The sequence below is a fragment of the Dipteris shenzhenensis genome, chromosome 24 (assembly GCF_047967505.1).
Source record: "Dipteris shenzhenensis isolate YYH24624 ecotype China chromosome 24, Dip_SZ_1.0, whole genome shotgun sequence".
NCBI classification, from domain to species: domain Eukaryota; kingdom Viridiplantae; phylum Streptophyta; class Polypodiopsida; order Gleicheniales; family Dipteridaceae; genus Dipteris; species Dipteris shenzhenensis.
Window position 1 is genome coordinate 36,887,112 of NC_141619.1, and position 12,626 is coordinate 36,899,737.

The 12,626-nt window shown below is 45.4% G+C and overlaps 1 protein-coding gene across 5 annotated transcripts in view; it reads right to left on the reverse strand.

Annotated features, from left to right (window-relative positions):
* LOC147886559 (uncharacterized) overlaps window positions 1-12,626 on the reverse strand; it is a 178,489-nt gene that overhangs the window by 31,597 nt on the left and 134,266 nt on the right. For 4 of the 5 annotated variants that reach the window (XM_087395699.1, XM_087395697.1, XM_087395696.1 and 1 more), the window contains 3 exons: window positions 2,229-2,406; window positions 1,868-1,962; window positions 1,667-1,769 (listed from right to left, as the gene is read on the reverse strand). In XM_087395699.1, the coding sequence (XP_087251825.1) occupies window positions 1,667-1,769; window positions 1,868-1,962; window positions 2,229-2,406 (376 nt within the window). The remainder of the gene's footprint in view (window positions 1-1,666; window positions 1,770-1,867; window positions 1,963-2,228; window positions 2,407-12,626) is intronic. The other variant, XM_087395698.1, reaches the window with a different exon arrangement.

Here is a 12,626-nt window from a genome sequence, read left to right on the forward strand (position 1 = left end):
AAAAGGGGGTTTAAAGACCTCCCTTTGTTGAACCCATGTGCTATGCTTACATATATCCCCCTCCCCCCCCCCCCGAGTTAAGAAAATCATAAAGATAGCATTCATGGGTCTTGTAAAGTAGCTGACCTATTGTTAAGTCCAAATGGGATCACAACCCACACATAAAGACTTGCCTTGGCTTGAAGGTTGTCTTCCAAGTGTTACCATGCTTAATTCTTAGTTTATGATACAACAAGCTTTAAACCAAATTTAGTAAAGATGCATGTTCCTTGCAGTAGCTCCAATATGTCAACAATTCTAGGAAGGGGGTATGTAGGAAAATTTTCCAACCCTTTGTCTCAAATTTTCATAGAAACTTGGAGAGAAGGCATTTGAGATATTTGAGGATGAGCCATGGATGCAGAAGACTGAGTGGCCTAAGCTCACAGGACAATGGGGGGAATCGTTGAAAGAGGAATTATAGTAGCAAGATCTTCTTGTACCTTGTCTAACATCTTTGGCCCCATCAATCATGTGACTCAACAAATATTGCATCACCTCGATAGCTCACCTCGATAGCCAAAACCCCATTGTTCGAGTGTGTGGCCTTCAAAGAAGTGGCTTGTAGGCAATTTAGGTTAATGGATACCTAGTCCACATATTGTCATGCTGTCTCTCCCACCTCAGTTGAGCCACTTGCAGAAGCAAGTGCACTCTTGCAAGTCTTCCTCACAGAGGACCACCACAATGATGCAACCATGGACCACCATAGAGGAGAGCTACAATGATTCCACACCTCTCCATAGGCTCAGATACTTTGCACTAGTGTTTGTATTTGTCTTGGGTGCACATGCCCGCTTAGAGGCTCCACCCATTCAGCTCATTGAACTTGGTTTTTTTTCCTTCTTTCTCCACCTTGAAATGAAAACTTGCTTCCCATCTGTGTGCCAAGCTACCATGCCCTAGGTCACTACTCTACTCTCATAGTTGAGTGGGAATCCTCAGCACCTGACTCCAAATCTATTAGACCTACTGGCCTCTTCAAAGGCAATGCTGAATGGGTCCCTAGGAACCATCTAAGCAATGGTGACAAGCTATTGCCTCGAATTGTAGTCATCTCCATCCAAGTTCCTATGGGTAGCCCTACATGGGTCACCAGCCAAAAACAAATATGATTTTTCCTTCTGCATATGGCTACACCACATGGGATCCAACAAAAAGGAGAGAGAATGTCTTGAGAGTTGCTGCTACAGCCAATGGCTCTCTAACGAGGGCCTAGGCCTCCAAAAAAAAAAGGAGTCTTGATGCCATTCGCATTTGAAGAAGTGAGCAATCCTAGACGAGAATGCGATTCGTGCAGGGAACAATGCTATTGTGGTGAATAAAGTATCTGAGAAAATGTTACAGTGGCTTGGAACAAAAACTACACTCCATTGCTACATAGATGTTATAAGTCAAAATTACAACATATTACCGAATCACTTGATATGCATCAAAACATCCTCTCTCACTTGACATGCAGAAAAAAACTCATGCCTCTTAAAACAACGTTTTCATGTGCTTCCAGCAGAATTTTCCAGATGATGGGGGGGAAACCATATGTCTATGTACCAGAGGGCCGTCAAAGCATGTATGATGAAAATATTTTGTTCATATTACTTCCATTTAATGAGGCTGGCCAGCTCACCAGCTGAGGGGGTTCCATAAAGTAGGAAAAGGCAGGGTCTCTGATCTCCAGGAAAGGCGTCAACTGATGTCGCAGAGAGTGCTCTCCCTTCCAAGATTATGTTCTGCCATCAGAAATCCCCCATGCATTCAGGAGTAAGAATTTATTACGATTGTGTATCAACCTTTGACTCTATCTTTTAACGACCATTTTTTCACTCACTTTATAAAGTCGAGATAGGCGACCCCCACTTAGGAGTTCATCAATAATCGAAATGGCTGGATCGTCACTTGATGAAGTAGGAGGTCTATAGTAGCCTGGCAACAATGCATCTTGATTGATGACTGGTCAAAGAGGATTATCCTTGACTGACCCCCATTCTATGGAAACCAAAGTCTAAGCTAACCACAAACGTAAACACTGCCCTTGTCATACCACAACAGCATAATGTTTTTACTCATATACAAGAACAGAAATGTAAAGTTTGATAGCACAAAACAAAACCATCAGATCCATGCACAAAAACATCCTACAATTGACTTGTTATTGTGAGTGACCATGTGCAAGGGTATCATAATCAAACCTTCCATATAAAATGGCTGAGCAGGTAGTTTCATATCCAAAGAACGCCGACCTTTCGACCTAACAATGGTATCCCAACCATTTCTTTCATGCCATACAGCAGAATCGGTGTCCTTAATGTTCAGGTTTTCGATGGGGGAAACCCAGCCACCAAAATAACGTTTGGCCAACCGTTCTACCTGCACTGCAGAAGCGCATGTTATTGAAGACCAAGTATCAACTGAAGCGGGTGAAGTAGCAAAAATCAGGATTACATCACAATGATACAGAGGCATTAATCCTTCTTTCTTAAGAAGTTCTCATTAGGGGAAATTTGGGCTCAAAAGGGGCCTCGTAAGGGTTTGATTAAGAAAAAGTTGAATCTTCTAATCCTCAAGCTAAAGGGCATGGTAAGATGCATTTAATGGAAGGTTTTACAATTATTAAAGGCACTAGTAACGTGTCATGTATATTTGGACAGTCTAGATGCATTATTATTTGATCTAATGGTGCATATTTGATACGGCTGATGATCCATTGGATCATCCTTGTGAATCTAACGGTGCGCATGAAGTGCCTTTTCTCCACCATTCGATCACAATCCCATCCAAGGGCATACATGAGGTGCCAAAGCCTCACCGTTGGATCAAAATTTCATCTAAGGCATCTCATGCCATGAGAGTCTTAATTAATGGCGCAGACAGTCGCGACCTTAGAGATTTGATCCTAAATCCCATCGAAGGGCTCACACGACTCGCCTACTTTCCTCCTGTGGATCAAAAGCCCATCTAAGGGCTCGTGTGATGTGCCAAAAATAAGCCATTGAATCAAAATGCCATCCAAGGGCTCATGCAGCGCACCTATTTCTTACCGTGTGATCCATCTCCTCTAGCCAAAGGCTCATATGATTCGCCTCTTTCCAACCATCAAATCTACTTTAGATCCAACGTAGGCCGCCAAAGCGCATTAATGTAACTTGGACGTGGGCGCCACAAGTAGGCGTGTTGAGATTTGGACCATTGGATCACTGCAAGATCCTAAGTTTGCTACAAAAGCAAAGCAAGATTCAAGGAGAGAGTGCCACATGCCACACTTTTGGTTGGGTGCAAGAAGCAATGGAACGGGAGTGGAGTGCAGGAAGCAAACAAAAGCTGGAGCAAAATGTAGTACTGCTCAAACAGATAAGAGGAAAATACAAAGGGTGGCTTATATGGCCCCCAAGTCAACCATATGGTTGACAAAGAAGTCAACTCATAGAGTTAACCTGACCTACAAGTCTCATACCAGGGCTAAGTGCTAACTAACGCCCCTCCATGGTATGGCTAAAGTATCCTGAAAATATCTCAGGCAATACCTGGAAACTACATCATGGTTGCACATATTCGCCCCAGAGGGATATAGCAACCTATGATATGTACAGAGTGATCCCTCACGTAACAAAAGGAGCCAAGTGTAAAGCATGTTGAAATGCCTCAAACTTGGGCCTTGGTAAAGCTTTCGTGAAAAGAATTGCCAAGTTGTCCTTAGTCGGAACATAGGACCACTGGATGTCTCCACCAGACAGTCGCTCTCGAACATAGTGATAGTGGATCTCAATATGCTTTGTGCGCGCATGAAACACTAGTTTCTAGCAACCGCCACAACACTCTGGTTGTCGGTGTAGATCGTAGTAGAGTCGGCTGAATGATATCAAGATGTGCAAGTAACTTGCGAGGCCAAACACACTCTACTGTAGCTGTGAAGGCTACTATGTACTCAGCCTCACAACTAGATGTGGCAACTATAGGCTGCTTCGTGCTGAACCAAGAGATGCATGAAGCTCCAAGCATAAAACATTTGCCAATGTGTGACACCCTAGTGTCGCAACATCTTGCCCAATCGCTGTCCATGAATGCATGCAAAACAAGTGGGACCTCTAAACCATAGAGTAAATCCAAATGCTGCGTGGCCTTCAAGTATCAAAAGACCCGCTAAACTGCTTGCCAATGCTGTGTACTAGACTTGTGCATGTACCTGCTGAGCTGGGAAATGGCATACTGAAGATCAGCCCAGGTATGACAAAGGTATATGAGGCAACCAACAGGCTGTTGATAAAGGGATGCATCAAATGGCGGACTTCCATCCTCGGAGGAGAAACGAAAGCCTGGCTCCAATGGAGTAGAAACTGGCTTGCAATCCTTGAACTGAAAGCGAATAAGGAGTGACTTTCTTCTGGGCTATATCATCTTGATGTTTATGACAAAGTGCTTGCTATAGAGGCAAATTTGGTGGCTGCAATGGAGATGAGGTTCTTCTTGATACTTGGGACAAACAAAACGTATCACCTAAAACTAAAGTGACCTCGACCTGGCCAATCCCTTTCACGGGATATGATGCATTGTTGGCACATGTCACTGTGCCACCATGTGGAGCAACCCCCAATGTCTGAAAGAGTGATCTGCAAGAAGTGATGTGCTTGGAAGCACCACTGTCAAAGCACCAATCTGACTTATAATCTAAGACAGACAAGGCTGTAGCATGCTTCTCTAGATGGTACTGGCATGTCACCACCGTGAAAGCCCACTCATGGTGAAAGAAAGAAAGAAAGAAATTTTATTAGAGTCTTCGGAAGACCGATGGGTCTATGGGACTGAAAGAAAACCTGATACAAATCATAGTAAGAGTGGAGCTACTAAAACAAGCATCATCACCCGTGTTGAATCCTAAGTTTGATCATACATAATCAAATACATCTGGGTGTGACAATGAAAAGAAAAAAGACTGGAGTGGAGCAGAATCCTCCCTATGTCATCGCCCTGGCTGGTGCATAGCCGGTGATGGGACGCTAGCATCCGTCAAGGGGTGCCGCACGTCTCGATTTCTTGGAGGAGGCTCGACGCAAGACTAAAGCCACCCTGACTCCTGTGGGACATATCTCGGATCTAAACAATGACCGGAGGTCCCCCAGAGTGATCTGTGTCCCATTTATGTCTCGTGTGTCATGCTGCGGTCATCGAGTCGGGGTCTCTGTCACGTCTGCAGCTAGAGACTGAACGATCAATGTCACTCAATGGGAAGAACTCTGTGATCCTACTCTGAGAGGTGTCTAATGGTGTGGCCAAGCCCCGTCACCTGAGTAAGTACTCTCTGTGTCGGACCCCCTCATGAATGAAGGCCGCGAGGCATCTCTGATCTGGGTATCTGGAAAGGAGCCCGGAGCCGTCTCTAAAGAGACAGTGGTAGCGACCTCGGATCTCGTAGTACACTGGGCACCAGAAAATAAAATGCTCCTCCAACTCAACCTCCTGACAGTTGCACAATATGCATATGCAATGCTCCCTAGGGATCCCGTCTGCTATGCCGCTCTCTATGCGGAGGCGGTGTGATGATACCCGAAATTGTCCGATGGAGATCCGTAGTGAGTGAGGCATATGAAGCTCAGTGTACCCCGATGGTGTGAAGAATTCCTCCTCCAAAATACGAAGACAGTAATCTCTGTAGAAACTTAGCTTCACTCCTGAGTGTGAGTATGTGATCCATAGTCCCATGGTCTCGTCTGAAACCGGCCTAACCCTCTGCTCTGAGCCCTCTCATCTATGCGAACAGGCTAACCGACACATCTAATACTGCTGCATAGATCTTGGACATCACATGTCCAATCATGATAGTCCTGTAGTTACTCGGGTCCATGGGATCCCCTGCCTTGTGGATGGGGGTGATGGTGTTGAGTGTCCAAGTGCGGGGGAAGCCGAGGCAAACAGCGTCATTGAATAGCTTTGCTAGGATCGAGGCTAACGTGTCAATCCCATATGCGATAAACTCAGTGCATAGCCCCTCATGATCCTTAGCTCAGCCATTGTGCAGTTTCAATGTCGTGTCCTTGACTCTCCCTCTGGTGAACAACGTGCAAGAGGTGAGGCGAGGTGTGTGTATGAGATCTGCAGTAGGCTATTGTGGGACATCATAAAGATGGTGTGCATACGTGTGCCAAACTCTCGTGTCGGTGAGGGGTGATGGAGACCTACGCTCAAGGAATCTCTGCCAAAAATCCTTAGAGTTGTTGCTGTACAAGATGTTCAGCAGCTCCTTATTTTGACAAAGAAATGCCTGCTTCTTTCGACGTACGAGATGTCGGTACTTGCGTATCGTGTTTGGTGTGTTCGGGAGGTGACATCTGGTTCAAGTAGGAGTTGTCAGCGATAAGCCTTGCACTCCGCATTGTACCAGTTATTACAGGGTACAAAACCAAGAGGTGGTGGTCTAGTGGAGCGTGTGTTGTGGGCAAAGATTTGGAGGACAGCCTCGTGGAGTGTGCGACTTATCAAGGCAGCAGTGGTATGTGATCGATGTAGGTTAGGAGTCAATTTAGGCATCCAGAGTAGGCAAGGGAGAGGCTGTGATCAAAGTGTATGTCGTGGTAAGTGTCGTGCTTCCTATGTGGTGTGTGTGGTGTGGCTAAGCGTGGGGTGGCGATATTGAAGAATAGGTATGTGTGATCAGCTCCTGGAGGGAGTGGTGCTACGATGAAGTCGGTGATACATGAGGTGAAGGTAGGGGATCCCATGATGTAATCTACTACACTAGTGCCCCCCCCCCCCCCCCCCCCCCGTGTGGGAAGCAAGTAAAACCACCTGAGCAGGGCCATAGGTCAAGCCCGTTGTAGATGATGAGATCATGCATCTTGCCCAGATCGAGGAGCGCGTGTCCATATGGTGTAACAGGCCCGTGTCGGTCCGATGAGATCCTGGTTATACCTGCTCCGTCTAGGTCCATGTTTGGTAGCATGATAGAGTCGTCTTGAAAGTGTAGAAGTGGTGCCTGGCGCGTGCTCGTCCTGGCCTTGAAGTCCCCAACAAGGAGAACTTCCCCGCGGGCTGAAAGATCTGGGATATCCTAATGTAAGGGTGCATATGGCGATGTCTCACCCTCCTCTCATGCCACTCTGGCGAAGTGGGATGTGTCTGGCAAAAATTAGCATATTGCTATGAAAAGGTCACGAGTGGCTGAGCATCGGATCCGGCGGATCCACATGAATCGGGAGTGTGCGTCCTTCCTCTCAATGGAGATGGCTCCAGCGAGGGAAAACCTGTACAATACTGCAACCCCGCCTGATCCTCGAACTCCTCCTGTATCCCTTGTCTCATCCCTGAAGGTTGACTCCCATGTGTAGCCACTGACTATCGGTAGTGGACGCTCTGGGCTCTGGTGTGTCTCCGTGTAAAAGACTATGTCTGGTTCTGTGTAAGATTCCGAGAAGTTCCCTGGGTTTGACCATAAGGTACCATTACAGTTCCAAATGGTGCAGGCTAGGGTCTTGGAAACCTGAGTCTCATAGGCCCCGTCCCCCTAGGGGGTATGGGTGGGAGCCCGACGGGTGCCGGTCAACAACCTACCATCTCGGAATGTTTGCTGCCTCATGACCATGATATGGGGCAGGAGCAGTAGTAGTGACAGCAAGTCCCTTTTGTTGCTTTTTCTTTCAAAAGCGATGCGCTTGCGACATTCCGAGATGTCATGTCCTGGCTTCCTGCAATAATTACAGCGTTTGCTCTTTTTCTTCTCTGCATCAGACGGGGCAGAATGAGATGAGTGTCCAACAGTAGATGAGCCTCCAGAAGGCTTGGGTTCGCTATAATTTTGCCCGTTCTTTCCCTTATTTTGGTGATTAGCAACAAAAGACTGATTTGTAATTTGATTTGTGCGACTCTGGTTCTCCTGCAGGAGAAGGGAAACAGGCTGGTCAAAAGCATGAGTGTTGGGATTGTAGCAACCAACCTCAATGTAGTAGCAAACCCCTAGTAGGACTCAGGTAGTCCATTGAATGCCGTGGACACTACCTGAGCATCTGAAATAATTTCATCCACATTGATGAGCTGCTCTTAAAAATCCTTGATCTTTGTGATGTATGCATCCATGCTGTCCCTCTCTTCCATTTTGACATTCTCCAATTGCCAGCGTAAGAAAGCAACACGTGCCTCATTGCGAACTTGGTAAAGGTTAGCCAAGATGTCCCACGCAGCCTTTGATGTCTTGGAAGACCGAATGTGAGGAGTGATGTGTCTCTTGACTGAAAAAGCAATGATAGAATGTGCTTGGCATCTCTACCATCCTATCTGGCCTGGTCGGGTGTAGGAGGAGGGGCTGGAGTAGTAGTAGAAGAGTGAGTAGATCCAGAGGTGGCTGTAACAGCTGCACTAGCTGTAGCAATAGCCGGAGTGGGAGCCACAGAGGGAGGTCGAAGGTCCGATCCTGAGACAATACCCCAAAACATTTTGGCAACCAGCAAATGTTTCACCATGTATGACCACATGGGATAATTGGGTCCATCGAGCTTGTCTTCAGCGGAGAACAGACCCATCCAATCGTTGCTTCCCATTGCAAAAATAAATCCCTGAAGGAAAAATGCCTGCTCAAGAGTAGCCTCAAGGATTTCACTTCAAAATGAGCTGGCTGTCCAAAAATGACAGCAAATGTCAGGCAGTAACCAACCAAAAATTGACTACTCAAACAATGAGCTAAATGCATGTGCTGTCCCAAAAAATATGACCTGCAAAACAATATATGTCCGGTCAAAGAACCCCCCTGCCAAAGATAGTTGTCTTGCAAAAATATCAGACCAAAACCAGGGGCAAATGTATGCACATTGGATAAATTGAGCTGTAAATGTCCTAGATGGAGGCTGCGTGCCTCAAATCTGACAGGACAACAAGCCCAAATCAAGGGGCAAATGCATAATATACCCAAATTTAAATTTCTAGAGAAAAATCAGGTCAATGTCACTGCAATGTGTGCAAACGTGACATAAAAGAGGGTGAAAAGCTTCAAATCCAACAGTACCAAGAAGATCTGAGTCAAGAGGGAGAGAATCCCAGCCAAATGGTGCAAAAGCAAGTTGGAGCACCTGAAGAAGGCCGAATGACTGAAAAGAGTCCACATCTGAGCAAAAAACCTCCCAAAACAGCCCAAAAATGCTCGAAATCAACTTCTGACAAGTTGTACGGATTCCTGACAATATCGTGCACCTATCCGTACAGGTTCGTATGGTCATACGAACGTCCCGTGCAACTGTACGGACAAAAAATTTTGGCCAAAGTGGTGCGGGATAGGGTCGTTTGTATGCGGGCAGCCAAAAAATGTCAAAATCGAACCTCAAAAAGTTGAAAAAACAGCCGCTGGACTGTTTTTCAGCTCCAAAAACAAGTTTCTGGCAATGAAATGAGGCTCCGGACTGAGCTGGACCAAAATGTAAGGTAGAAGCCATGGCAGAGCACGAGGGACGTACAAGTAGGAGCAAGAGAACCAAACATAGTACTGGAGGCCCACTCCCGCTGTTGGGTGTAGGAAGCAATGGAATGGGAGTGGAGTGCGGGAAGCAAACAACAAAACATAGTACTGCTCGAATGGATGAGAGGAAAATACAAAGAGGTGGCCTATATGGCCCCCAAGTCAACCATATGGTTGACCAAACAAGTCAACTCATAGAGTTGACCTAACCTACAAGGCTCATACCAGGGCTAAGTGCTAACACTTGCAAGGGCTAGGATCAAGTTGTATTGTGGTAAAGCCTCCACCCTTGATGTTGTTTGATGATCCAATGGCCACGGTTCCATTCTAAGACCTTTACCAAAGTAAAGAGAGGTAAAGTGGCTAGTTGTCAGTTCTCTCACCAATTAGAAGAGGTTCCAAAACCTCCATTCTTTCAATGCTCAGGCCTTCCTATTGACCAACCCCTAATCTTGATTTATTAAGGGCCTAATGCAAGAGGCCTTTTTTGAGTTCAAAATTCCCCTAATATAAGTAAATCCAAATAGTTGCCACTATGACTGTGGCCCTTCTGGAATTCGTGACAAAAGGTAACATAAGTTAGTTATTCTAAAATCCTGGATTCTATCTTTCCCTCTGCAACTAGTTCCCATACAACTCAAGACAGTGCATGAGAATGGCCCTCTGCAACTAACTTCACTTGCACTTCAAATAATGTGCACGATACTCAATATAACCAAGATTCAAAAATCTCAATACACATGCGGTCTTTTTGTTGAAATCAGCCTGGATTCTCCATTATCTAATCCTGACAGTATGGATGGGCACAATGACAGGTTATTTATGTTTCATGACACATCTTGTTACATATCTCACAAGACCTAGCTCGGCACTAGTTTGCCGTATGGCCACACTTTGTGGAACAAACAGCATCACTTTGCACTTGCTCTGGAATTGAGTGGGATGAGTAGCTCCTTGAGAACATTGCGCGGCTTATTCATAAGGATCTGTTTCTCAGAATTTGGTGAGATATCCTACTCCTCGTCCTTACTGATTTCTTCATCATGATCTTTTTCCTCTTTCTTCTTGAGGGCTATGTTCCCATGGCAATGGCTGTTTCTAGCAACTCCTAATAGCTCTTGATGGGTTTGAGTTTATCCATGGATCTACGGTTCAGATGCAGCCCACTCAAGAGCCAAGTCCTCAAAGCTGTGTTGTTGGATTATTTAGCTAATTGGGGTGATTAGTGTCCTTATGCACAAACCGAAGTCCTGTATCACCTTGAACTTTTTCTGCCTGAAATTGTTAGTTCATTTCTCATGCCCTCCTTATTGATCGCCTTCCCAAACCTCTTTAGGAAGGCATCCAAATAACGTTTGTTCCCAATTTAGATGTAGCCCATGAGGTATTGGTTCACCCATCTTTGTGCTACCTTGTGAGCAGTAGAAGGTAGATGATTCTTCCTCATTTTGTGGTGACTCTATGCAGTACTGTCATATAGCTCCGATGCACCTTGTTGGAGCTGCCCCATCTATACTTGGGTTTTCGGCCTCTTTATCAACATAATTTTAGCTCGGCCAACTCTTTACAGATGAGCATGTCAGGATGGGTACCTCAGAGCTCTTGCCTACCTTGTAACACCATCTTTGAGGCAAGCTTGTATAATCGGAACTGTTATAGTATGGTTCTTTGTCCAATCCTCCTCTTTTCATTGGAGATAGTATATTATCTTAGTGGCATATGCAATTTTTGGAATAGACTTCACAAAACAATCAATTCTCTACACAAATCTCTTGCTTTGTAGGGACTATCAAAACTATTTCAAACGTCTAGTTTGGCAATGTTGGGGAGTGGGAGAGAAGATGGACATCGTAGAGAAGAGTGTGGGAACCAAAGGGCAAAATGTTCCTCTAGTTTGAGAGGAAATCCTCTCTTTTATAGAGTGGGAGAGAGGGTGGCGTAGATCATAGGCACTTCTCCTACATCATAGGCAATCAGCCCTATATCATAGGGACTCCTAAATCTAAGACACCTCCCCATGTGGGGACCCATTACATCATCACTTATGTCATAGTCTAGACACATCATAGCACTTAGTATGCTACACACACACACACACACACACATGACATAGGACAAGCCCTTGATCACACAATTCCCAACATACCCCCCCTCAAGGGTTTGCCTCTTGCTATATCAAGGATTCATCTAGGCACATAGCTTCACAAGCCATCTCATGGTGGTCAAGGATAAATCTATGGCTAGGATCTCATGCTAGCAAAGGTGTCCAAGGGTCAAGGTTTACAAAATGGGATAGACCCTCCCCAAGTGGTTATCTCCCTTGCATGTACAAGGATTAATCTTAGGCCTTTGTGTAGACCTAGTTTCTCATGTTTGCAAGAGGTACCATGGAAGCAAACACATATCACATGGCCTACATCATATGGTAAGACCAGAGGTGATTTACAAAAGACAAAACACATAATATTCTTTTTGGAGTACTACTCCAAGCAGAGAACCTCAAAATTGACCAAGTGATGATAAAAAAACTCAAAAGATAAAATCTTTATTTTCTTCTACTATTAAGTTTGTGACTTCATTTGCTGATGGAGTTCTCTCTTCAACCATATTTGCCACACTTTTCTTCTTCTCATTACCAAACTTTTCTGAGTGATTGTTCTTGCCACAATAAGTGCAAGGAGATCTTGTAGCAATCTTTTTCAAGATGATTGGTCTTTCCACAATGCTTGCATACCTTGTACTTGCTCTTTGATGAAAACTTCACTGCAACTGCTTGTGTGTGCTCTTCACCCTTTCATGGTTGGACATGTTATGTCCAAGATCTATGCATCAGTGTTAGATGGCGAGGTCAGTGCTCGCGCAGAGATACAGGGGCTCAGGGCATCCGGACAGGCCGGCTTCAGGATGGATCACTCGACTTACGATCACATTTTTACAATTAGAGGGATCATTGAGGAGGCCAGACACAGGAGACAGAGAGTATATTGTTGCTTTGTGGATTTCCGCAAGGGATTCGACACCGTTCCCCGTGCCCGACTCATCAGACGTCTGCAGGAGTTAGGCTACGACTCGACGATTATCTGGGCAGTAGTAGCTCTCTATGAGCGGGTGACGGGGCAGGTCAAGATTGGCACCAGCTGGACCCCAGAGATCACGA